General features: G+C 38.0%; 1 protein-coding gene across 4 annotated transcripts in view; it reads right to left on the bottom strand.

Moving 5' to 3' along the window:
* Nucleotides 1-2,562: 2,562 nt before the first annotated feature.
* Nucleotides 2,563-26,797, bottom strand: part of LOC131070227 (uncharacterized) — a 71,621-nt gene continuing 47,386 nt past the window's right edge. For 2 of the 4 annotated variants that reach the window (XM_058005731.2, XM_058005732.2), the window contains 2 exons: nt 3,186-3,416; nt 2,563-2,872 (listed from right to left, as the gene is read on the bottom strand). In XM_058005731.2, coding sequence (XP_057861714.1) covers nt 3,225-3,416 — 192 coding nt within the window. In that variant the 3' untranslated portion in view covers nt 2,563-2,872; nt 3,186-3,224. The other 2 variants (XM_058005730.2, XM_058005729.2) reach the window with 2 other exon arrangements.

Consider the following 26,797-nt stretch of genomic DNA (forward strand, 5'->3'; position numbering starts at 1 on the left):
CAATGAGTATAGATATCATAAACACATTTATCAAAAAAAAAAATGAAATATAATTTAGAGCTTCTTTATTTAAGACTTTTTTTTGCTAGAAAAAGTGGCCTTGGGCCATACCCTTAAAATGAGTACCAAAAAATATATATATATAATTGTGGCTACTCCTTTATGGAAGGCTAGTATACTAAAATCCCAATGGGATGATAACTTTAAAAGTCCACCAAGGAAGTGTTGTTAAGTCTATTATACTATAAGTATCAAACATATATATTTTTTACATTCCTACATAACATATCTACCCTATGAGCCTACACAATAGTTTGAATTGCTACAAACCTTCAATTAACCCTCTTCCATAGGGGCATTCTCCCCTTTACTATCGATTGAATCCCCATCGACCATAAAATCCCAATCAATACTTGGTGGAGTGGCTTGTGACAAACTTGAGGAATTCAATTCCTTTATTCACCTAAGGTTTACACTGATTTTCATTGTAGTTGATAACAATGATAACAAATAAGATCCATTTTGTTGTTATAGTGTTAAAACCCAACCATTGACCCACATCAAGATGAAAGTCCATACCAATGACGGCATCATCCAAATGGAATTGAGTCCCTTATGTCATCGTGGCTTAATCAAAGCCTTAGATAAAACCCTAATCACATTTTTCCTTTCACCTACTTCCAAGAAAATTGATACAAACATAGCGGAAATGTATGTATTAACATGGTAAGAGAAAGAAATCTGTAACATTGCCCTAATTGCATCAACCATTATCATCACATTCACTTTGACAATCTTTTTCAAACATAAATTGGTTATTTCCCCTAAAACAAAAACTTGAACCTTCTTAGCAATTGACTTGATAGTGTTAACCATGATCTCTCAAGAGGAAAGCTTACAAGAATGGAGAGGACGTAATGTATTTAATCGTGTAGGCTCCATATCTTCCCACAATTGTCAATTTGCTAGTCCTTTAGTTGCAAAGGGACATTGTTCCTTAATTATGCATGCTTAGAGTAGGTTGCATATCTTTCTTCAATTGTCCATTTGCAAGTGTTTCAATTGCAAAGGGGCATTCTTCCTTAATTATGCATGCTTGGACAACTTTATCTAAATTCTTCACTACAATGTACCCCATGTCACAGTATATAAAAAAGTTGCTAACAAGTCCACATGACAACTAATCTCCCCATAAATCTGTTTAATTGCGAATTCATTTAATTTGTCAATCAACAACCAAATCTAATTTAAGATTGTATTAATCTTATAGTTTTGTGACCTCTATTGCTTATAGCATTGACAATGGCCATAGAATTAACCTCAACTTGCAACCTCACTTTCCCAACATGGACACATAGTTGTAGACCTAAAAGAAGTGCCTAAGTCTCAGTTCCATTGTTCATTCTATGCACTGGTCCTTTTGAGTCTGACATATAACAATCATTAACTCTTAATATACAACCCACTCTAAAGATTGCATGGTTGCCTCTAGATGCACCATCCAACAAGAAAGAGGGGTCCAGTTTATATCTTTCCTCATATTTGAAGTTGGATAATCTCATCTTACCATCCTGATAAATAAAGTAAGAAATATTTTACATTGTTTACACTATTTTTTTAAAGAGCTAGTTTTATTCACTTTAGAGTTAATTTTTTGTTTGCTTTTTACAAATATATTCGTGTACATAATTAGCTCGGAGCTATTTTATTTACTTAGTTTTTAGTTTTTTTTTTAAAATAAACATTGTTTCTATCCAGTTTGATGATACTTGATTCTACTATATAACACTCCTTGATGCCACTACTTGATTCTACTATATAACGCTCCTTGATGCCAGTGCAGAAAACCTTTCAACATCATTACTAATTATTGGTTTACTGTGTAAATGATGTCAAAATTAAATTGAGAGTTTTTATACATTCAAACCATTACAATTCACCCATTCAAACTATATGATGCACTGTTGATTACTTTGCCTCGAAAGAAATTGGGTTGCTGCCCCTTTTCTAATAGTACACTTGTGTGTTCCCTACATTTTCACAAAGTTCCTCGTTTTCCTAAGACTTGCTTGATTTGTAATACAAAGAATCAGTTAATAATACAAGCCAATGCAACTATAAAAGTTAGCCTATGATTTCACAAAAAAATACATTTAATTGATGTCACTTGAATTGATATGAATCTGTGTTCAAGGCTTATTTGCATTTTACGCCAGTTGCTTATTATGAGCACGTTCTTGCACCTGAAAACAACATTACTGCAACCTTGCATCAGCAAAATGTAATTAAATTACAGTTGTTGTAAATATGCAAGAAAGCAGCAACTCTAGCAACTCTTTACCCCAGAACAACAATCTTAACGGTAAATGAACACTTGAACTTATTGAATTTAATGTGTTAGAGATCAATGGCGCATTTTTTATGTAATATTTAACATTGGAGGACGACTATCTTGTTTTATTATTTAGGCATTCCATTAATGGTTTGGAACTTTGGAGAACTATCACATAGCATAATTTTTTAACTTACTCTGTTTGTGTTGTAGTCTTGTATTGCAAATACTTGTCTCAACTCTCAACTGACGTTTGATGAAATTGGAACTCTAAAATTTGTGCGTCCACAATCATGTCCATGGGAATTCAATGTGCATCAGATACAGCTAAGCACTCAATAATTTTGTTTATATACTTTAATTCATAGTGTTCATTATGAATTCCCATACAGCAATTATGTGTATCAAAAGAATTTGTGCCTCGGTCTCTTCAAATATGAAAAGAAGGCTTGAACACAGTTATAAGCATCTGAAAAATTCCTTATTTTTGCTTCACGCTTCTTTTGTGCTTCAGATTAATAACTAAACAAGCTGAAGTCTCTGCTGCATATCCAAGTAGTGAAGCAACACACATTAGATTTTATACTCATTAGTAATTACCAACAAAATATCAATGAAATACAGTATTTTTTTTTAATGTATAATACTGCTAATTCATCCGACACAACATCTCATTTGACTTTTTCAGATTGATTGGAGTCGTAACGGTTTTTCCAAAATACATATATACCAATCAACTAGGGACCTAGAATGCTCTAGTTGTGCAGTATCTTCTCAATGTCACAAAATAGAAGGGACCGTTCTCAATTCTATAGACTCTACATCATTGGCAATATAAAATGCATTCTCATACCTGGGGATTACATTTACAGTAACTTTAAAGAAGCAACAGTCACTTGCTCATAGCTGTTGTCTCTTTGGTAGCTATAGAACTTTGAGCTTTATTTCCTGGAAATGCATTCTTTGCAATATCCACTAGTGATTTGAAGCTGTATGGTTCATGCATAGCAAGCTCTGAGAGGACCTTTCTGTTGAGCTGTATATTTTCTTTCATCAATCCATGCATAAATTCGCCATAGTTCACCTGAAAAATCTCACAAAGAATACTATGTCATCGTGACCTTAGCTGGCAATAAGAAAGTCACATTTTGTCTATCATTCAAAACTTCAAATACACTCCTTTTAACTGGGATCAATAAAAAGGACGAAAAAAAATATAGTGCAATTATATTAATGAGCACCAGAGACCAAACTAGTTCAATGGAGCTTATACATCCAGTTACAATAGGATGTACCAGGGTAAAAACAACCATCTTGAGAGCTGAAGGTGTGACTGTTAAAGCATTAAAACAAGGAAAACAAAACTAGAAGAAAACCCAAATGAATGGCAACCTTCCCCTTGCAACAACACCAAATGAACCCAAAAACTTGGAAAACTTTTAACACTGAATGAAATGAAACATGATACTAAGATTCAACTATGATTTTATGAACCAATAAATATGGAATGACTGAAACAAATAAAGGTGGGAACAAAGAAAGTGCTGATTTTATTATTCAATAACATATGGAAGATTACAATAATATTAACGATAATGTTTCCCCTTGTAAAACCCAACATTTCAAACTATAATAACCTACAAACTCTTATCACAACCTGCAAAAGACTACAAACGATATCCAACACCCTGTCGGCTAACTCTGTGCTCCCAATAACCTGCAACAAATGAAGAACTCCTCTTGTCTTCAACTTGAAAAAAATTGCTCTAAACAGTAACTTAGTTTTTTTCCTACAAGTCTGATGCCAAAAGAAGAGTTCAACCTTGGTCAAATATAACTCCCTTCATGAATGAGAACCTCATCCACTGTCTAAAATTACTAAAGTGGGGCGCCCTACCCAACATTCATCAACATGCAAGACAAAATGCATTAACATGCACCACACAAAAATGAGTGCTCAAAATTCCTCGAGAACCTCATCCACTGTCTAAAATTACTAAAGTGGGGCGCCCTACCCAACATTCATCAACATGCAAGACAAAATGCATTAACATGCACCACACAAAAATGAGTGCTCAAAATTCCAAAGTAGAGGAATTAGTCAAAGATACTCTCTTAGAAGTAACTGCTCATCTATGATGTATCATAGATGCTCTTACTGGTAGTAATGAAGAGATGTCATAACACTTTATCAACCTGACACCCAAAATGAGAGGGAAACAAATCAAATTTGATAAAATTTGAATTTCAAAAATGTATCCCCCACCTAGGAACCCGAGTTTAGTTCACAAACCACAAATATTTTTGGTGATGTTAAATGCTCGAATCCCATGATGCCTCTACACCAGACACCTTGTGTAGGAAAAGAAAGTAAGCCCCTGCTCACAATGAAAATTCAAATTTCCTTCTTGTTGAAATCATACCATCTCATCTCTATTGGAGTTAACCAAACAGTATACTCTTCTGCTTTGATCTTCCATTTAACTACATATTTTACATATTTCTTTCCCCTGGTTTTCTTGACAATTCTCTATCCCAAGGAACTCTCAATCTCTTCATTTGGTTGCTCTGGGATATATTTTTTCCAATCGGGAACTTATCTCAATATCCTTCCCTTTTTCCATCTTGAACCAAATGATGTGTAAAGATCTGCAATGTTAAAGATAGATGCATTGCCTATTCCATCTAGTAGCTCAGTCTCAGGCATTATAAATATCTTTCTTAACACTCTACATGGTCCAATCTTCTTCCAATAAAGTTTGTTATATTAATCCTTTGGAAACCTCTCCTCTTAGGTCAGCTAAAACTGGGGCACCATCCTGAAATTCCTTCTCCCTCCTCTCTTGGTCTGCATATTCCTTGTATTTATAGTTGCTCTTCATCAGATCTTCCCTTGACTACATATGAACACCTAGCATGTGTTTTGTCAAATCCTTTGCTTGCGCACTCTTGGTGCCCATCTCAACCATTTCATTCAATTCAACAACAGACCCCTAGGACTGTGCCCATATACCACCGAGAATGGCATGCTCCTGTTCACTGAATTGTTGTAGGCAATTCAGCTTGTGCCAAAACCAAGTCTCACCATTTGGGCGTTTCACCAACTAGACACCTCAACAAATTATCCAAACTCCTATTTTCCATCTTTCTATGAATGGTAAGACAAACTGAAACTTATTTGGTTCCCAACTTTCTCCTTACAATCCTTCAGAATTGACAACAAACTTAACATCACTATCCAAAAATATATTCATCAGTAGCCCATGTAGTCTCTGTTGGCAAGAGACACTGCATAGGTTATCAGATATTGTCATTGATGGCAACCAAAGTTAGTGTACCCATCCACATTACACTATTTGATCATACTGGAAGTCAGATTGGAGATTTGTTCAAGTCCAGCAAGCTAGGAACAAAGCATCTGACAGTGTTCAGTATTTTGGTTGGTACTTCATTTCAAGGTAACATTTTGTGTTGCGGATCTAAGGGATGGTAGATGGATGTCTGGAACACCTTATTCCAGAATTTTGGCCTCCGGTGGTGATTCGTTTGCAAGATACAAGCTTTTGAGTACCGGGTCCTGGTCTGCCAGTTAAGAACAAGCCGATTTGTATGGATAATATTTGTGCGGATTCGATGGAGCGGTTTTGGTGATTGGTTTTGTAATCTAGGTGTTTTGTCCAACAGTTTTGGTAACATGTAATCAACTATTTTGGTTCGCATTAGTCTTTGTGCTCAAATTAAGCCAATTGTTCATACATGTTTAAATAATGTTCTAAGCCTTCATGAGCCAACTAGCGATGGATCTAATTTCTTGTTGCGGATATATGTGGTCGATGTTTTTGATCATTTTGGATATGCGAAAGCTGTTGTTGATTGATTGTGCGTAGTTTCATGTGCACAAGATAGAGACTTGTGCTCTGAATCATAGCAAAGTAGTGTAACAAAGCAGAGAGAGATGAAGTATATGAAATCAGTATATTGTGCTTAACCGGAACTGTATTTTGGCATTTGTAGATGTTGTTCTTCAGTTCAAACATTTCTGTAATATTTTGTAAATGATTTTGTAGGCAGTGAGCCTCCTTTTGAGCAATGAGCTCTGGGCAGCGTGCCTGAATGCATGTACATTCCCATTGTAATACTTTTAAAAGAGTATACCTATATTGTGGGTTCATCCCCACCATGGTTTTTCCCTAACCGGGTTTCCACGTACAAAAATCTTTGCGTCATGGTGTTGTGGTTGTTTGTCTTATGTTCTTGCATCTTTCTTTTCATTAAATGTGTTAAGAACTTAAAAGAACGAGTTAAAAGTAAGATTTGCTGAACACTAATTCACACCCCCCCCCCCTCTCAATGTTCCTAATGTTCCTTATTTCCAACAGTCTCATTACCTCTTTGAAGAACAAACTAGTATGTGGAAACTGGAAAGCATCATGTAATGTCCCTACTAGTTAGAGATCACTGTCCTGCAAAACAGACTGTTAGAATGCAACAAATATATGTTTAACTAATCTAATTTGCAATTAAACTTCAATTACTTAATTAAAATTAATCTCAATTCTTATTTAATAAAAAGGATACGAGTGCAGTACTGGGACATGTCCTTAGGCGGTTGTAATGCTCGCCTTCTTGGAACCCATCTTGGTTCCAAGCCATACCAGGAAATTGATAGATAATTCGATTTTTGTCTTGGATGTAACATCTTACATCCAAGCCTTCCAAGGAAGACCATCATATATGATCAATTTCTTGCCTTGGATGATGCATCTTATCATCCAAGTCTACCAGAGAGGACCGTCCAGATCCGTCTCTTCTTGGGTGATCTTTTGACACCCAAGCCATAACATATATGCATATGAATACTCAATATATACTGCCTACCAGAGATTATCATAATCCCTGAATTAGGCTAAGGGGATTTCCTCCCAATAGCCTCCATCATATAATCACATTATTGTCATTCATTGATATCCAACATTTCATAACAATTCATATTATCATTATCATTTAAATTATAATTTTATGTCAGCCTCTACCTACTTCCTTATCCCTATTATCGATTCTACATGAACAGTAGACTGCAGATATATACACCTATATATATATGGTGTGGATACACACCTGTACACATATTTATATATTTGTATGAGACAACATGGTAGTAACAATATAATCTTGTGACATACAACATTATAATAATGATGATATAATTCCGTAACATACACATTATAATAATAATGACAGATCTACCAAAAACTACGAGTATATTTATATGTGTGTGTGTGGCACGCACATCCACACACATATACGTACCTATGGCGTCGCTGCTATCTTCTTGCTTTTTCTATTGCCTCTGTTGACGCAGCTGCAGTTCCTCTCCTTTTACTTATTCTCTATGCCCCCTCACTGGCTCTGCGGTTGTCTTGTTATATACCCGTGGAGGGGGATGGTCATGTCCCTCCACAGGGTCCCTTCCATGGGAAGGGGTGTGATGGGTCGCAGCCCAGGCTGCGACTCCCGTCCTACCACTTCCCTTTCGAGGGAAGGGGTGTGACAGTAGTCGCAGCCTAGGTTGCAGCTTCCCGTCCCACCACTTCCCACGAGGGGGCGGGGGGGTCCCGTGGTGATTAATTCCCCTCCCTTAAAAAGGTGTGTAACTTATTAAACCCACCTTTCATGTAATATTCAAATATATTTGTTTAATAATTCATTTTCCCATCATTTAATATATTTAAATATATTAATCATTTTCTAATAATTTATTCCTTATATTAACTTTATTTAATAATTTATTTCCTCTTTTAATATATTAACATCATTTTAATAATTGACTTTATCATTATTGGTGTATTTTATAAGGTTTACATCAGGGGGTACAGTAGGGTTATCACACATCACTAGTCTTTTGACAGGTAATAAAATGTGTCATCTTACACATCCTATCCATCACAACAATTGAATTATGTCCTCTCTAAGTTCTAGGTAGTCCAAGCCCAAAATCATATCCTTATGGTCCTAAGGCCTTTGTGTTGAGGTAGATGCTGATAGCGGATGATATTTTGACTACTTCCCTTAGCATATTGACAAATATGACATCTCTATACAAATCCCTGAACATCTAAGCTCATCCTTGGCCAATAATAGTGCTCCTCAAAAAGCACTAAAGTCTTATCAATACCAAAATGCCAGCTAATCCTCCACTATGCTTTTGTCTAATCACATTTTCACCCATCGACCCCTAGGGTATGTTGATTGTAACTAGGTAGAATGCGGATTCCAATTGCCTTAAGGCAACATTGGAATCCGCCAAGGGCTGGGCCCTTCTCCTCTCACACGCTACTCTTAGGGTTGGGCCCTTCTCATCCCACACGCCACTCTTAGGGCTGGGCCCTATACATCACGCTACTCCTCAATACCATGCTATGTGCAAGATAACATGCTTACATGAATAGGGCCGACCCTATCTAATAAAGGGTTTCGGTTAAAGTGATGCAAATAAATTAAAGGTTATGAATTCATCATAAGCCGGCTTGATTAGGAGTGGTTGCTCTCCTATAAATAAGACATATACCTCTCACAATATAATCAATGCAGTTCAAGTAAATGCGAAATATATCCTTCTTGGCTAGCGAACTCCTTTGCAAGCAGCAAATCACAACGAACTCCATGTATGTGCAGATCTAATTGGTGATCGTAGCGAACTCCATGTTGTGCAGATCTAATTGGTGATCACAGGGAACTCCATGTATGTGCAGATCTAATTGGTGATCACAGTGAACTCCATGTATGTGCAACAGATCTAATTGGCGATCACAAGTTATCATCAAAGACAGGGATCTCCATTGAAGGCTCAAGCAAAGGACTGTGAACTAGTTGAAAGGTGCATGCACAGCAAGACAAGTTAGAAGGACTGTAAATCATAATCACTGTCAACAAACTAGCTGTGTAGTCTTCTATATCATCTTCCTTGTGACTGCAACTTCTATACTCCAGATAAGTGTGTAATTGTCAATTGAATCTAAAACCATAATCAGATCTGAAGATCTTTTCTGGCTGGGTTTTTCCTCCTAGGAGGTTTTCCCAGGGTAACTTTGTCTTGTCTCTTTTGCATTCATTTCTTACTATGCTTAAATCTAAAAACCAATAAATCTAATTAACCTAGTTAGAAACAAATTCTGATTTTCTGAGTTTCATCTAATCTGAAAGTACTAAAATTAACATGGTATCAAAGCTATAGGCTAGATCAACTTTCAATTTTCAGAATTAGTACTCCTTTATTTCCAAATTGTTGTCTCATTCACAGGTCAGGTTAATGGGGCTAGAAGTTGAAGAGAGGCTTGATGGAAATATCAGAGATAGGTTCGTACTAACCAGCGATCAGATTTAATCATGTAATTTCAGTCTCTTGTCCTTTCCTTCTTTGATGACATGTTTGTAAATATAAAGATCTCTCAATAAGACGAATTTGATAACAATGAAAACATTAAATGTTAAATGAACGAATCTTCTATTTTAGTCCTTGTTAAACTGAATATTATAAGAGGATGCTTGGTTAATTAAGATTGTTGTTAAGGGCTTATTATTTTTGGTTGCAACTTTATGAGTGGTTAAGATCTGATTTAAATAAGAGTTGCAGATCTGATTGTGAAAGGGTGTGTCTCTTGCCAAAAAACATACATGATGAGGAGGTGTGACCTCTCCCTCATATTGAGAGACATAAAGGAAAGAAATCAAAGCATCCAGTGATATCACCTCGGATCAGATCGGATCATAACTATTTTTAAGTTACAGGTAGTAACATCTTTGTTCTAGGTGGTATGCATGGGGATGTGCTTAGTGCATGCTTAATATATGATACCTAATAATGATCTTATGCAGAATTTAATAATAATATTAATATGGACTACAATATGTATGACAGTTATACTTAATTTCATTCATAATACATGACAAGTTAGTATACTTATAGCCTAATACTTGTTACTACTGTCAGTATTTAAGAAAGTTGAGAATGGAGTTGTTTCCAAAGAGGGGCAGTCTAAATCCAATCAATAGGATGATTCCCAAGATAGGGTAAGGATCAGCATCCCGTAAACTTTGAGGGTATGGTCCCAAGATAGGGTAAGGGCTTGGAACTGTAAACCTTGAGGGAGCCTATTGTATCTTGGTCTCTGAGCGCTTTGGTAACATAGCCATCCCCTTCTTCCTTAGAACTGAAGTAGTAAGGTAGGTTGACTCTTGCATTAAGAATTATGGATGATAAAATTAATTATCTAGTATGATACAATTAGTTCTCTAGTATGGTACATGAACAATTTACTTATCAATAATTGATAAATCAATTGAAGTCATAAGTATTTTGAAATAGATTAAATTATGGTTAAAACAGACCTAAACCTAGTAGGGGAAATTTTGTGTACGTGCCTGTCTGTGACCTGATCAATTAAATACTAAAATTAAATATGGAAGTATGCCCACATTAAATATCTAGTGCTTAATTGTTCCAATGAGTGAGATCAAAACAAAGAAGAAAAGTTGAACTTCATATATTTGTAAAGACATTGCGAACTTGAATATTTCCTCTCTGTTTTGAGCTTCGTTTAATTTGTGTGTGCCTTTATCTATGTGCGTAAGGGAAAATAAGCCAGTTACATAAGTATCGCTGCTAATTGAGTAAATGAAGTATTCATTAATGCCATAAATAAGTGAGTTAGGAATTTATTGTTCAATGCTTGTATTTGCTGTTGGATATCTAGAGGTTGATCTGAAATCCTTTATCAAAATTATTTTATTATATACTGTAGCTTACTAATTGCTATTGATTCATGGAAGTATAGGCTCTCACTATCATTGCTTGGTTAGTATCTTCATTGGTAAGTATACTTCTTGTGAACATTCTATTATTACTTCCTCACCTATGATCTGATTGAGCTTTTGACTATCAATTGAATGATTCTATAATAGTTACATAAAACTGACTTTTCAGTTGAGTATTTACTATCATGAAGTGTGAAGTATGGTGATGTACAAGTTTTCAAGGTTATGTGTTCAAGGCTGGCTCTTTTAATTTGTGTCATAGAAGTATTGTCTCAGCATTCTATGGATCATTGGTTATATCGTTAAAAGAACGCATCTAACTTATCATGAATGTTGTGATCCTCACCCAAGGTCATTTTTATATAACCTCATATAGTAGGTGATGTATGTCGAGGAGCAAGGCCTTACTGACATCAGAAATCCATAAGCTTGGATTGATGTGACTTCAAAGGGAGCTTTGAAGTAAGGCATAAGGATCTTCTCACTCAATTAGAAGAAGTTTGAGGATATGTCCTGATCATAATTGAACCATGGGTCCAATTCATAAAAGGTGAAGTTGGCATTTCTCATCCTTGTTTATGAATAATTATGATCTATGATGCTTGGCTATCAGTCTGATATTGAGGATTAAGAGGGAGCCCTATGACCTTCAATAAAACTCTTGGTATGAAAGAGTATTTGATAAGCCTAGGGTTTTTGTATAGATTCTAACCTGTTCCTTAAAGTATTTGAAATGTTAATTCTGATGATCAAACTCTGACATAAAGATAGTCTCATGATTTAATATAAGAAAGAATTAGCTCAGAATTGAGATAGAAGATCTAAATCTAAAATGCATTACTTCTAGGTTAGAAGTGTGGCAAAGATCTAATGAAATTGTTCTAAGTCAAGTTTTCTATTGTTGTGTTAGAATTATGGATTATAAACTTATATGGAAACTAACTTGAAGAAGTTGAGTATGTCTATAGCCAACTATGATCTTGCAGATTTATTTGAATAGAGGCAGGTTGATTGGCGAGTGTTTCAGCTAAGCATATTGTTGCAAGCAAGCATATTTTGATGTTTGCAAGACACAATTGATTATGGGCTGAAGCTGCTTAGGTTCATATTGGTCAAGAAATGTTACGGACAAGGAAAACACTTCGAGCATTCACCCGCTGCGATCTCTTGGACCTACAGGGACAGTCCTCAGTTGCATTAAGTATTACTGTAGCTAAATACATTGTTGCAAATGTTGCATCAAGAGAAGCAGTGTGGTTTCTCCAAATTCTTGTTATGCTGTTTTGATTTATTATCAGAATTTTATAGTGATACCTGACAATTTAGTGTTTTATGGCAGGACAATCCTGTGTTGCAGATGTTCTCACCAAGTCTCTTGAAGCTTAAGATAGACTTGGAGCTATGGAGAACACCGCCTTGGTTGAGAGGGAGTCTCAACCTCTGTGATACATTGTGTTGTATCAACCACCCTCTGCGAGCAATGTAAGGTGGTATTGTAAACTTCTCAGGGAGAAGTGTAATTAGTAACCATCCTCTGCGGGCAATGTAAGATGCTATTGTAATCTTCTCAAGGAGAAGTGTAATTGGTAACCATCCTCTGCGGGCAATGTAAGATGGTATTGTAATCTTCTCAGGGAGAAGTATAATTGTTAACCATCCTCTGCGGGCAATGTAAGATGGTAAAAAAGATCCTCTCCACCCTCTGCGGGCAATGTAAGGTGGATCCAGTCTATGCTTGTGTGCGAGCTGAAAGATTATGTTATGTAGTTCCATTCTATGCTTGTGTGCAAGATGGAAGACTAAAATATTTCGATTATGTTTATTCCATTCTTTGCTTGTGTGCAAGATGGAGAACTATGTTTTCATTCCATGCTTATGGAGAGCAATGATTATGTATCTCCACTCTATGCTTGGGTGCAAGATGGAAGATTATGATGTTACATTCTTCTTTGGGAGAAGACTGAGGTAAAGACAATGTATGATGGATATACGCGATTGATGGCATGGAAAGACTCCATGATGTGCATGTGTGCATCCACTCTCCACAGGCAGTACAAGATGGATACTATGGGCTACTATTGTGGCTACTTGTTGTGATCCTCTCTCAGGAATATTTGAAGTTGACAGCTAAGTTCAAATTACAATTTAAACATTGTATGTATTACTTAGGGTTGGGCCCTAATCTTGTAACCAAGTTGTAAGATTATCTTTCTCCCTAGTTAAGAGGGAGTGTTGATTGTAACTAGGTAGAATGCGGATTTCAATTGCCTTAAGGCAACATTGGAATCCGCCAAGGGCTGGGCCCTTCTCCTCTCACACGCTACTCTTAGGGTTGGGCCCTTCTCATCCCACACGCCACTCTTAGGGTTGGGCCCTATACATCACGCTACTCCTCAATACCACGCTACGTGCAAGATAACATGCTTACATGAATAGGGCCGACCCTATCTAATAAAGGGTTTCGGTTAAAGTGATGCAAATAAATTAAAGGTTATGAATTCATCATAAGCCGACTTGATTAGGAGTGGTTGCTCTCCTATAAATAAGACATATACCTCTCACAATATAATCAATGCAGTTCAAGTAAATGCGAAATATATCCTTCTTGGCTAGCGAACTCCTTTGTAATATCCCCACTTTGAAATAGAATTTAATAATAAATGATAATAATATTCCCACTTTGAAATAGAATTTAATAATAAATGATAATAATATCCCCACTTTGAAATAGAATTTAATAATAAATTATAATAATATCCCCACATAATAAATTATAATAATATCCCCACTTTGAAATAGAATTTAATAATAAATGATAATAATAAAATTAAAATATAAAATGATATAATTAAATATGATTAATTAAAAATTAATTAAGTTAATGAAAAGTCAAAAGACATGAAAAGAAATGTTGTGACTCCCTCAACAATGATATATAAAAGGGAGAAGAAAACCTCATTTGGGGGGGGAATAATTTGGTAAGGAGAAGTGCAGATCTGATTTAAATAATAAGTGCAGATTTGATTATGAAAGGTTGTGTCCCTTTCAAATGGTAGAAATAATGAAGAGTTGCACTCTTTCAAAGGGTGATAATGGTGAAAGGGTGTGTCTCTTGCCAAAGGGCATACATGATGAAGAGGTGTGACCTCTCCCTCAAATTGAGAGATATAAAGGAAAGGAAATAAGGGAAAATCAGGGGAGGATAAGGGGTCTGCTGCGTGGAAAGAGGAAGAGGTCAGGTAAGTAATGAGGATCGAGCGGCCATTGGGAGAGAGACAGTTTTAGGAAGAGGGACACAGTTAGGTTGTGTTGGAGGCCCTTCTTCCTTACCTCCATATCGTCCCACTCACTTTGCTACTGTTGGTGCTTCCGTTTCTGCTTCTGCTTCTATAAGTGGCAGTGCCACCGCCACTTCTCATGCTCCTAGCACTAGTAGTTGTAGCGGGAGTGCTACCATTGGACCTAGGATTCGTAAATCTAGGTTGGATTCCTTCTTTGTGCCTCGCACTACTCCTCGGTCCCAACCGTCGCTTGAGGACATGGGTTGGAACAAGGAGGTCCATGATGCTGCTAAAATGGCAGTTGGCAGGTTTTGTAGCTACAGCTGTATTCCATTCTTTGTAGCCAGGTGAATGTTTTACTAACTTTTATGTTTGATAACTTTGATTGTTTTAATTTTTATACTTAACTTATCTCATTGAATTTTTATACTTAACATATCTCATTGAGTTTCTTTGCGACAGGTCTCCTTATTGGCAACAAATGGTTGATGCCATTACCATATGCAGGGCGGGGTTCAAAGCCCCTAGTGAGAGTGATTTGAGGGGACCCATTTTGTCTCAAATGGTGGATGATGTGAAAAAGGATTTAGATGAACAACACCACATATGGAGCACTAAAGGTTGCACAATCATGACTGATGGTTGGACGGATAGGAGAAATAGAACTCTCCTTAATTTTCTTGTTTCTTCCGCAGGTGATTGATTAATTTAAGTTTCATAGTCTTTAATTTTTTATTTTTTATCTAATGGTTTATTGAATGATCATTGACCTAGCTTTATTTTTTTATTTCAAGGGGCACCGTTTTCATCAAGTCCATTGATGCCTCCGCCCATTGCAAGAATGTCACCTACCTATGTGAGCAGATAGAGGAGGTGATTGAAGATGTGGGTGAGGAGAACGTGGTACAGGTGGTGACCGACAATGCAGCAAATTATGTTGCTGCAGGTAAACTTTTGATTACAAACTAATTTTGTTTGCAAATTAATTACTATCTTGTAGTTTGTACCTCCATTAATTACAATTTACAATGCAACAAATTATGTTGCTGCAGGTAGACTATTGATGGAGAGGCACCCATCTATAGTTTGGACTCCATGTGCTGCTCATTGCATTGACCTCATGTTGGAGGATATTGGAACAATCCCATGGGTCAAGAGATGTGTAGAAAGGGCAAGAAATGTCTGCAAATTTGTATATAATCATTCATGGGTGTTGGCTCTTATGAGACAATACACAGAGTAGAAGGAGTTAGCTCGTCCAGGAATCACAAGATTTGCCACAAACTTCCTCACATTGCAGTCCATGCTTAGGTCTAAGTCTGCCTTGAGACGTATGATTGTTGGTGAGGAGTGGTCTTCCTCATCCTATGCTACCACCCCTGCAGGGATAGAGATGGCAAACTGCATTTTTGATGAGCAAGGCTTTTGGGTCCCTTGTGATGAGATAGTGAAGGTAATTTTTTTATAAATTCTACAATTTAACTTCATGTTTTATAACTTATTATATGTATTCTCTTATTTGCTCATTTTTCTAAATTACACAATATTTTCAATTTTGCAGTTTGTTAAGCCCTTGGTGGTTTTGTTGCGAGTTGCGGATGGAGATAAGCCCGCAATGGGCTATATATATGAGGGCATGGATAGGGCGAAGGAGGCCATCAGATTCGTCTATGGAGCAGATGAGAGCAAGTATGGTCCCATTTGGGAGATCATTGATAGGAGATGGCATCATCAGCTTCATAGGCCCATCCATGCGGCAGCCTATTATCTGAATCCGACATTCCATTTTATCCCTTCTTTCAAGGCTGATGTGGAGGTCCTTAATAGGCTATATGCAATCATGGAGAAGATGGGACCTGCTGGTACTTCTCAGATAGACCTTTTCGAGAGCTACAGATGTTCTCAGACGCACAAGGGGAGACCTTCTCTCGTCCTGTCGCCAAAGACGGTAGGACAACTATGATGCCAAGTAAAAATAAATTGTTAGGCTTAATTTTAGTTTTATTCAATACTATATTGTAACTTGTTAAATGAGTTCATGAGTGAGACTGATTTTATTTATTTTTCTCATTTCAAACTCAGATCATTGGTGGAACTTTTTTGGCCCAGAGACACTAAATATTCAGAAGTTGGCCATTCGCATCTTGAGCCAACCATGCAGCGCATCAGGTTGTGAGCGCAATTGGAGTATGTTTGAGCACATACACTCCAAGAGGCGCAATAGATTATCTGTGGAGAAGATGAATGATCTCGTCTTTGTTCACTACAACCTCCGCTTGAGAATGAGAAAGAATGCAACAGTTGACATGTCTCCTATCATTCTAGATGAGGTTGATCTTGAAGCAGAGTGGGCCAATGAGAATCAGACAGCTCCTGGGACTCCTACAATTGTATTTAGTGATGATGACATTGATTGGATTGACCAGGTAGATATAGAGGCTGAGGCTGTAGCCATGGCAAAGGAGGAGCAGAGAGCACGAGCAGAGACAGGAAATACTGAGACTCAGAGTGACACAGTTGTTCCTGATGTTGGCGAGCATGACACAGCTGTTCCTGATGTTGGTGAGCATGGCATGGTGTCACGGGGAGCGACTATGGCTGCTGAATCATCCAGGGCCTACTTTAAACGCCTTCGCAGGGGACCAGGGCGAGAGGGTTCAGTTGCACGGCCCTCTGGGCCATAGGCTTGTACACTTGTAGTTGTATTTAGCATTTACTATTTACCTTTGGTATTTGTATGAAACATTTGATGATGATCATATGATGACATGGATTTTTTTATTCCATGAGTTTTGTAATATTGTATACATTTGACAATATTTATATATCTATGCTTGTTATTTTCTTCAGCTACAATTTGCGTTTATGCTTATGTGATTGATGTATACTTGTGTATGTAATCAAATGAGCCGAGTTTGATGATGTTTTTGCGTCTTTAAGGTGTATTCAATAAAGGGTGTCTGAAACAAGTTTTAAATCTTTAAAAATCTCTAAATTTCTTGAGTTTTTCACTTTCCCGAGTCCAGCCAAGTTTGATGCCGAGTCCCGAGTCTGAGTCCGAGTCGGCCTTGCCGAGTCCGAGTCCCGTTTCTTTGAGGAATATACGTAGTAAATAAATGTGAATATTGGTTAATGAACATTTTTATGAAAATATGTTAGGGAATACATGTTAAATCAGAAAAATGTAAATGTGAATTATAGAACGGAAAATAGTAATCAAATGCAAAAATGTATTATAAATGTGATTATATGATGGAGGCTATAGGGAGGAAACTCACTTAGTCTAAGGGAAGGATTATGATAATCCCTAGGGCAATATATATACTGAAAACTAATATGCATATGTATGGCTTGGTTGATTAAACTCAACCAAGAAGAGATGGATCTGGCCGGTCCCCTCTGAGGACTTGGATGATGAAGGCATCACCCAAGGCAAGGAATAGACAAGAGTCTTCCTTGGATGGCTTGGAACCAATTCGATTTCCTGGAGGGCTTGGAACCAAGGGGTTCCAAGAGGGCGAGCTTCACGACCGCCTAAGGACATCTAAGAGGGCGAGCTTCACGGCCGCCTAAGGACATACTTTCGTATGGCATTCATATCCTTTTTATTAGATGAAAATTATGATTATGTTAATTTAGTATTAAAGATAGATTGCAAATTAAAAAATGGCAAATATATATATATGTTGTATTCTAACAATTTGTTTTGCAAGACAATGATCTCTAACTAGCAGGGACATTACACTCTCACAATATAATCAATGCAGTTCAAGTAAATGCGAAATATATCCTTCTTGGCTAGCGAACTTCTTTGCAAGCAGCAGATCACAGCGAACTCCATGTATGTGCAGATCTAATTGGTGATCACAACGAACTCCATGTATGTGCAGATCTAATTGGTGATCACAGCGAACTCTATGTATGTGCTGATCTAATTGGTGATCACAGCGAACTCCATGTTGTGCAAATCTAATTGGTGATCACAGCGAACTCCATGTATGTGCAACAGATCTAATTGGTGATCACAAGTTATCATCAAAGACAGGGATCTTCATTGAAGGCTCAAGCAAAGGACAGTGAACTAGTTGAAAGGTGCATGCACAGCAAGACAAGTTAGAAGAACTGTAAATCATGATCACTGTCAACAAACTAGCTGTGTAGTCTTCTATATCATCTTCCTTGTGACTGCAACTTCTATACTCCAGATAAGTGTGTAATTGTCAATTGAATCTAAAACCATAATCAGATCTGAGGATCTTTTCTGGCTGGGTTTTTCCTCCTAGGAGGTTTTCCTAGGGTAACTTTGTCTTGTCTCTTTTGCATTTATTTCTTACTATGCTTAAATCTGATAACCAATAAATCTAATTAACCTAGTTAGAAACAAATTCTGATTTTCTAAGTTTCATCTAATCTGAAAGTACTAAAATTAACAATATGCACAATTATTTTTGTCTAGACAATAATCCATCTTGGACCAAGTAGTCCAACCATTGTACCACATCTACATTTGTTGGTTCCATGCTTCTCTAAAATCTTCATTCTCTGGATACAAATCTTTCATCTCATCAAATTCAACCACTCCATCCTCAGCTTTTGTGAGTAATGACCTTCTCAAAGCATCAACTACCTTCTTGTCACTCCCAATCTTGTGCTCTAATACAAATGAATAGCTATGCAAAAAGTTTGCCCACTTCGCATGCCACTGGTTCAACTTCCCTTTGTCATGGATGTACCAAAGTGCTTGATGATCTGTATGCAAAATGAACTCCTTCGTATGCAAATAATGCCTACACCTCTTCAATGCTTGAACAAAGGCATAAAATTCCTGATTATAAATTGAGTACTTCCTCTTAGCATCATTGATGCCTTTCACTAAAATTGGTTCCCTCTTAACCCATCACTCCTTTGATAGCTGTCCTACTAGCATCACAATAACTAAAAACTTCTCACAACTGCAGTTGTCCATTTGAACTCTCGCACGACCCACTTGCTATCACAAATGCAAGATACACAATCTTTGCCTTCATAAAATAACACTTTTTGAGATTTATTAGCAATTTCTCTTCCTTTAGCTTTTGTAAAACTTGCTTGATATGTTCCAAAAGCTCTTCCTTAGTCCTACTAAAAGAAAGAATGTCTCAAGATAAACAATCACGAATTTTCCAAGAATACTTCAATATGTCATTCATAAGTCATATGAAACATCACACCATACCTCACCATTATAGGAACCAATCTTGAAACTCATAAGGCACTATTTTTTCACTAGCATGTTGATCCTTCTACAACCATGAAACTCAAGAGGAAGAGATGAGGTAAGAAAAGCTCTAGAGATGGTTGACGAAGATTAAAAATCATCCTCCACGAATGTTGTTGGAGCTTCCCCTCCTTCATGCAAACGTGTTAGATTGGTAACCTTCATCATCTTCATGAATGTTGAATCTCACTCTCCAATTTTGTTTTTGTGGATAGTGGATAAAATTTCATTTAACTTGTGCTATTGTTGCTTCTACTTTTTTGTTGAATTTGGGGGATCAGTGTTACTATTTTTCATTTCTTTGTGTCCTTGAGAAGGTGTCAAGTTCCCCCTATTTTTCTGCCAACTGTGCAATGTGTTAAATATTTCATTTTATTTTTTACATTATACCAACGATATCTCTTGGGTACAATTGGTATTCAAAACCTGGACTGGGTTTAATTCAAATGACTCCGAGTTGGTTGCTTTGGTTCAAATTAAAGAAACGGGACTCGGACTCGGCAAGGCCGACTCGGGACTCAGCGTCAGACTCGGCTCCAAACTCGACTGGACTCAGGAAAGTGAAAAACTCAAGAAATTTAGAGATTTTTAAAGATTTAAAACTTGTTTCAAGCACCCTTTAAAAAATACACCTTAAAGACACAATAACATCATCAAACTCGACTCATTTGATTACATACACAACTATACATCAATCACATAAGCATAAACGCAAATTGTAGCTGAAGGAAATAACAAACATAGATATATAAATATTGTCAAATGTATACAATATTACAAAAATCATGGAATAAAAAATTCATGTCATCATATGATCATCATCAAATGTTTCATACAAATACCAAAGGTAAATACAACTACAAGCCTATGGCTCAGAGGAGCTTGCACCCTCCGGCCCCGGCCCCCTGCGAAGGCGTCTAAGGTAGGTCCTGGATGATTCGGCAGCTATAGCCGCTCCCCGTGACACCATGCCATGCTCACCAACATCAGGAACATCCTTGTCACTATCTGCTTCTAAATCTCCTGTCTGTGCTCGTGCTCTCCGCTCCTCCTCTACCATGGCTACAGTCTCAGCCTCTATATCTACCTGGTCGATCCAATCAGTGTCAGACTCGGAGCTTAAATTTTCCCTACTTCTATTGACGCAGTTTCCCCCCATATTTTTCGACGGGGGTTTGGGGGCAGCGCCCCCAAGGTGGGGTCAAGGGGCATCGGCGATACAGGGCGGGGTCGAGGGGCAGCGCCCCACGAGGCCAAAAAAACTTATCATTTAATAAAGGTGTCGGGTGTTATTTTTCTATTGGCTGACATGTTGTAACCCTAATTTTTCTCATTCTCAGGCGAAGGTTGTAGTGAACAAAGACGATACCATTCATATAAAAAAAACTTTTTAAAATGTATTTTTTTTGTCATTTTAGTAACCTAGCCAGTAGCCGAGTTTGAGGCTTGGGACTTGTTGTGACCATTTCACACATCGCCCCATTAAAATGGGGACCCCCTCTTTTTGCTCGGTTCTGCCTGTTTCTCTCTCTGCTTTTAGGGTTTTGAGTAGGTGGGTCAGTCGTCTGGACCAGGGTTAAGCCTTAGGGTTTCCGTTTCGATGATTTTAAGCCAGAGTCCAGTCCAATTTTGAAGATTGTTAAGCTTCCTCTCGTAAGGTGCAATTTTGAAGTAAGGTGAGTTGTCAGGGGGTCAAGTAAGTCTGTCTAGGTTCAGTCGGAATTTTGAATGCGAGTCTGAGTTTTTGCCTAAGTGTTGATGATGGAATTTTGAAATTTTGTTTGAGTGATTTTGGCCAAATTTTGGAAATTTTGACAATTGATCCCAGGCATTGAAAATAACCTAATTTTGCCTTTTGAAGTGACTGAGGTCTTAAAAACTTGATATTTTGGCCTAAGGAAGCAAGTTCGCTCCTGTCCCTCAGCCAGGGACCAGGGCGAAAATGATATTTTATGCATCCTGGTTACTAATTTGTTTCATTTGTCTTGTGCAGGGTCGCCAGGAGATACAATTGAACGTAAATTGGAAGACTTTGAAGATTTTGAGAGTCGAAAATGGCAAATTTTTGGAGTTTTAAGCCAAATCGCTCTTGTCCTTCAGTCAAGGACCAGGGCGAAATGACTCACTTGGGCCATTTTGACCTCATTTTGATCAAACTAAAGTGTTAAGGGCATAATGAAAGGTGAAATCAACATGACGGAGCGTCCAGACTCAGTCGTTTGCGAAGAAAAGTTGAACGTTTGCCCTCAAGGACAAAGATCGCTCCTGTCCCTCACTGAAGGACCGGAGCTCGTTTCTCAAAATTTTACTGTCCTTGCAGGATCAAGACGATTTTTGGATTGGAAGACATAAAGGAAGGCATGTTCTTTCCATTGAATATAATTTGAAGAAATTTGCAAACAAGGAAATGTGCCAGGAACAAAAATCACTCCTGTCCCTCACTGAGGGACCGGAGCTTAAAATCCAAAATTGCCTTGCCCTTGCAAGATTTGAACGATTTCGCGATTTGAGAAGAACAAAGGAAATACAGTTTATCAGTTGAATATAACTTGAAACTACCATCATAAGGGAAATTGACCATAGAAGCAAAATTGCTCCTGTCCCTCTCACAGGGACCAGGGCGAATTTTAGTGATAGCTCCCGTCCCTCTCCCAGGGACCAGAGCGATTTTTCTTATAAGGCAAGTTTTGGGCAAAGATCAAGTAAGTTTTAAGTTTGAGGCAAGCAAAGGAGGCGTAACGAACCCATTGAAGATAATTTGAAGATTACAAAAACGCCAAGCGAAGTCCATGTTATCCTAGGCGCTCTTGTCCTTCTCCAAGGGACCAGAGCGATTTCTTAGACAAATTTCTCGCCAAGATGAAACGAATTCCATGTCAAAGGTGAATGAAAGGGAGCATGACGAGTCCGTTGAAGATAGTTTTAAGCATTGGCAAAAAGTGATTGAGCCTACAAGTACAAGTTCGCTCCTGTCCCTCAGCCAGGGACCAGGGCGAAATCAAGGTTATCTAACATTTCCCTCCAAGTTTAAGTCACTCCAAGTCAAGGTACAAGGAGGCAATGATGTTTGGAACGCCTCGACGAAGAATGAAGTTGCAAAGACCGCCTAATGTGATGAAATCACCTAAGTTCGCTCCTGTCCCTCTCCTAGGGACCAGAGCGAAATCTCTAAGTAAGCTTAAATTTTGAAGGCCACGTTCGTTTCAAGTGTTCAAGAAGGAATAAAGGACGTCATTTTACGCCTTGAAGACAAATTGATATCAATATGATGGAGGATTTGCACTATAGACCAAAGTTCGCCCCTGTCCTTCAGTCAAGGACCAAGGCGATATTCACTAAATTGGCCATTTCTTTCAAAAACCACGTCAAGGCAAGGTCGCACAAGGTCACACAGGGTCGAAAATGTCTTTGAGAAGATGATATGCAAGGAACCAAACGTCAAAAGTGATCAACTTGAGCAAAGAGGCAAATTCGCTCCTGTCCTTCAGTCAAGGACCAGGGCGATATTCATAAAATCAATCATTTCCTTTCCTAGATCACATCAAAGCAAAGTTATACAAGGTTGAAAATGTCATTTGAAAGGTGATAAACAAGAAATGAATGTTAAAAGATCACAAATTTGAGCTAGAAACTAAATTCGCTCCTGTCCTCCAGTCAAGGACCAGGGCGAAAACCACTTGAAGGACAAATTTGCTTTACAAAGAAGAAGTTTGGTGTGTGTGAAACAAACAAGGAGATCATTGCCTACCTCACGAATCAATTTGGCAACTTGGAAGATAAAGGCCAAGGGGTAAATGCAAAGTTCGCTCCTGTCCCTCTCCCAGGGACCAGGGCGATGTGGTTTGTACCTCTTTACATCTCCCAAATTTTGGTGCTAACATAATTTTCAAATTATATTAAATGCTAAAAATCGATAAAATTTGAAATATTCAATTAAGTTAGCATTTAAAAATTGCGCATGAAACATTTAAATAATTAATTTTGCCTTTTAAAAAATCGAAATAATTAAATACGGGCATTAAATTAATTAATTATTATTTTAAATAAATAAATTGGGGCGCTTGGGTTTTATTTTCCATATTTTAAAAAGGTCGGCCTTGATTTTTATTTAAAATTTGTTTTTATTTTGCCTTATTTCCAAAAGTCGGCCTAGAGGTAATTGAAGGGGTAAGCGCTTATATAAAGGGGGTGTGATATTGCATTTTCAAATCATCATTCAAACATTCCTTTGCATGCGATTTGGAGAAGACAAGGAAGAAGTGCGAATTTCATCAAGGAGGTGCAAAATTTCATCAAAGGTAGTGCGAACTTGGTTTGTGGTGGAGCGAATTTGCCATCATCACGTTGAAGACTTCAAGTTGGCGAAGTTGATAAGGAAGAGGCATTCGCTAGAAGAAGATCACGTTGAAATCTTCAAACCTCATTTTTGCCTAAGCGAATTTCCTATTTTTGCATTTTAGAGTTAGTTCTCAAGTAAGGTATGGCGAAGTCTTCCTTTGTCTTGAATTTTGAATTTTGATCGTCATAGCCTTAAATTTTGAATTTTGAAATTTTGAAATTTCAGTAAGCCCAATCGTATTTAGGAAATGATAACTCAAAGACTTATCATGAAGTTTCCTAAATTTAATCTTTAATCTATAGTTATGCATTGCAAAATCTATTTCTTATTATGAAATGTTGTGTAGGTGTTACAATGGCGACCCCAAAGGCGGGAGCATCCACCAGTCGTCCAGCTCTCATGAAGGAAGATCAAAAGAACGAAGAATTGGAGACCAAGATCGTGTCTAAGTGGAGCAACATTGGAGATACTAACTTGGGGAACTTCAGTGTGAAGAAGTTTCGAGAGGTCCCTTACATTGGCAAGCCATCACCTGTTGCCAGGAGGATAATTGAAAGTGGCATTATCAAGGCGGCCGGCTTCCCTCCAGCAATCCAGTGCCATGAGTTGATGATCGAGTGTGCTCGCCATTATGATCCACAGTCCAGATCGATAGTGTCCAAGGAAGGAGACACTTTTGCTTATCTTTCAGAGGAAGCTATCAGTGAAGCTCTTCACTTGCCAGAACATAAAGATATGATTTATAAAAGCTTAGAGGGAGCCAGGTCCATGTATGAAGATGATCCAGACACTTGCCTAAGCATCATCAATAAGAACTGGTTACTCAAGAGTCGTCCTCACCTGAGCAAGATCCCGAACACACCACATAGGATCGACTTCCAGGAGGAGTACAAAGATTTGATAACATTACTCAACCGAGTTACAGGGGCTCCTCAAGCCTTCTATTTTGAGAAGTGGATGTTCTACTTCATTCAAGTAATAGTTCAGGGAAAAGGAACAATCCATTGGGCTAGAATGATTAGCCATTGCTTGGACGTACAGTTAAGGAGATTGAAGGCTACCAAGTCTTTCCACATGAGTTCATACATCATATATGCCTTGATCAGGAGCTTTGAGTATGCAGGACTACCTCACAGAGGAGTGATCGGAAGAGGGCCCGGGGAAGTCAGAGTTTGTGATTCCTATGTTCACTTGCATCATCCGCCAGGAAGTAACTACAAGTCAGTCAATGATACCTTCACGATGAACATCACCAGGGTATTGCAAGGCGGGATTCACAATCGGCTCTCTCAGGATGCACAAGAGCTTGTAAAGAGGTACGGTGCTTGGTTCATCCAATTTCAGAAGTTTACATATATTAGAGTTCATGGATGTCCTTCACCTCCCTATACGTTGCCGAGATATCCGACAAACAGAATTGTGTTACTTGAGGTAACAAGACAGTTGGCCGCTTATGTGAAAGCATTCAGACACAGACATGGAAATGGAGTTCCTGTGCCTATCATATTAGGGAATTCAGTTGAGGTATGTCCTAATGCTCTAGCCATGGATGATGCAGAGAAAGAGTTAGCTTTATATTCATTTTCATTCTTTGCCTTGAGAGAGAACTTTGATCCATATGGGTATATAGAGGAGACAGTCGGAAGAAAATATAAGCATGAGTTTCAGATAGAAGACTTTGTGATGAATCTCTTGGATGACCTTGAAGTGAAAAGAAAGATGCATTCTAGATTACCTTTAGACTTCATCAGAAAATGCAAAATTTACAAAAGCCGACCAAGCTCAGGACAGTGGCAGACATCTCCAATCATCTTATGATCGAGAAAGCAAATCAGTGAGGCTAGATTGGAATGAACCCGAGGTTGTGGATCTAGAGGCTTTGATGGCTCCAGTCTTGTCTTGTACTCGCAGATGGGTTGATGTGCAGCATCAGAAGTTGAGAGAGCAAGGCATATCTATGACTTTCACTTTGGAAGAGAGACCAGTTGAAGGAGGAGCAAGTGTAAGTGAGGGTAATCCTAATCCCAGAAATGCAAGCGAAGGCAACCTTCGAAGTGTAAGTGAGGGCAATCCCCCTCCAAGAAGCTCGAAGAGGAAAGAGAGACCTGAGAAAAGAGAATCCTCCAAGAAGAAGCCAGAGGCCAACCGAGATCGTTCATCCGGCACATCTTCTCGACCTGAGAAGAGGACACTTGAGATAGAGGAGTCTATGGAATCAATGGTACAAAACGATAAAGAAGGGCAGGCACCTCAAAGGTCACCAAGTGGGTCTCTCCAAGCTAATGAGTTACATGAAGATAAGGAAGATAATGAAGTAACATCTCCTCTCAGAAAAGAAGAAACATTGCCTAATGAGATACAGGTTAGAGAAAAAAGATCGGCCATTCCAGATTGGTTAAAGGAGAGACTAACAAGGGTGATTGTGATCGAGGACGAAGATAATGTGATTGATTTAGAGAGCCACTAAGATGTCCAAGATGATCAGAGATGATCATCTTCTCAAGAAGTGACAGAAAAGAGGAAAGCCACTAAGATGTCCAAGATGATCAGAGATGAGACAGGATCCAGGAAATTACAGATAGCTACACCAGCAGTGGACAAGTATGAAGGAGAGATCCTCGCGGAGGAATATGATGTAGAGACATTTGAGCTTGGTCCACTCACAGCCAAGCAGACGTTGGATGATGCCACTGATTCATTTGAGGCACTTAAGGACAAGCTTAGAGAAGAAATGGAAAAGAATAGGAAGCTTGAGCGAGAGGTCAGTGCTTGGA

Source organism: Cryptomeria japonica, chromosome 2 (genome assembly GCF_030272615.1).
Source record: "Cryptomeria japonica chromosome 2, Sugi_1.0, whole genome shotgun sequence".
In the NCBI taxonomy this organism is placed as follows: Eukaryota; Viridiplantae; Streptophyta; class Pinopsida; order Cupressales; family Cupressaceae; genus Cryptomeria; species Cryptomeria japonica.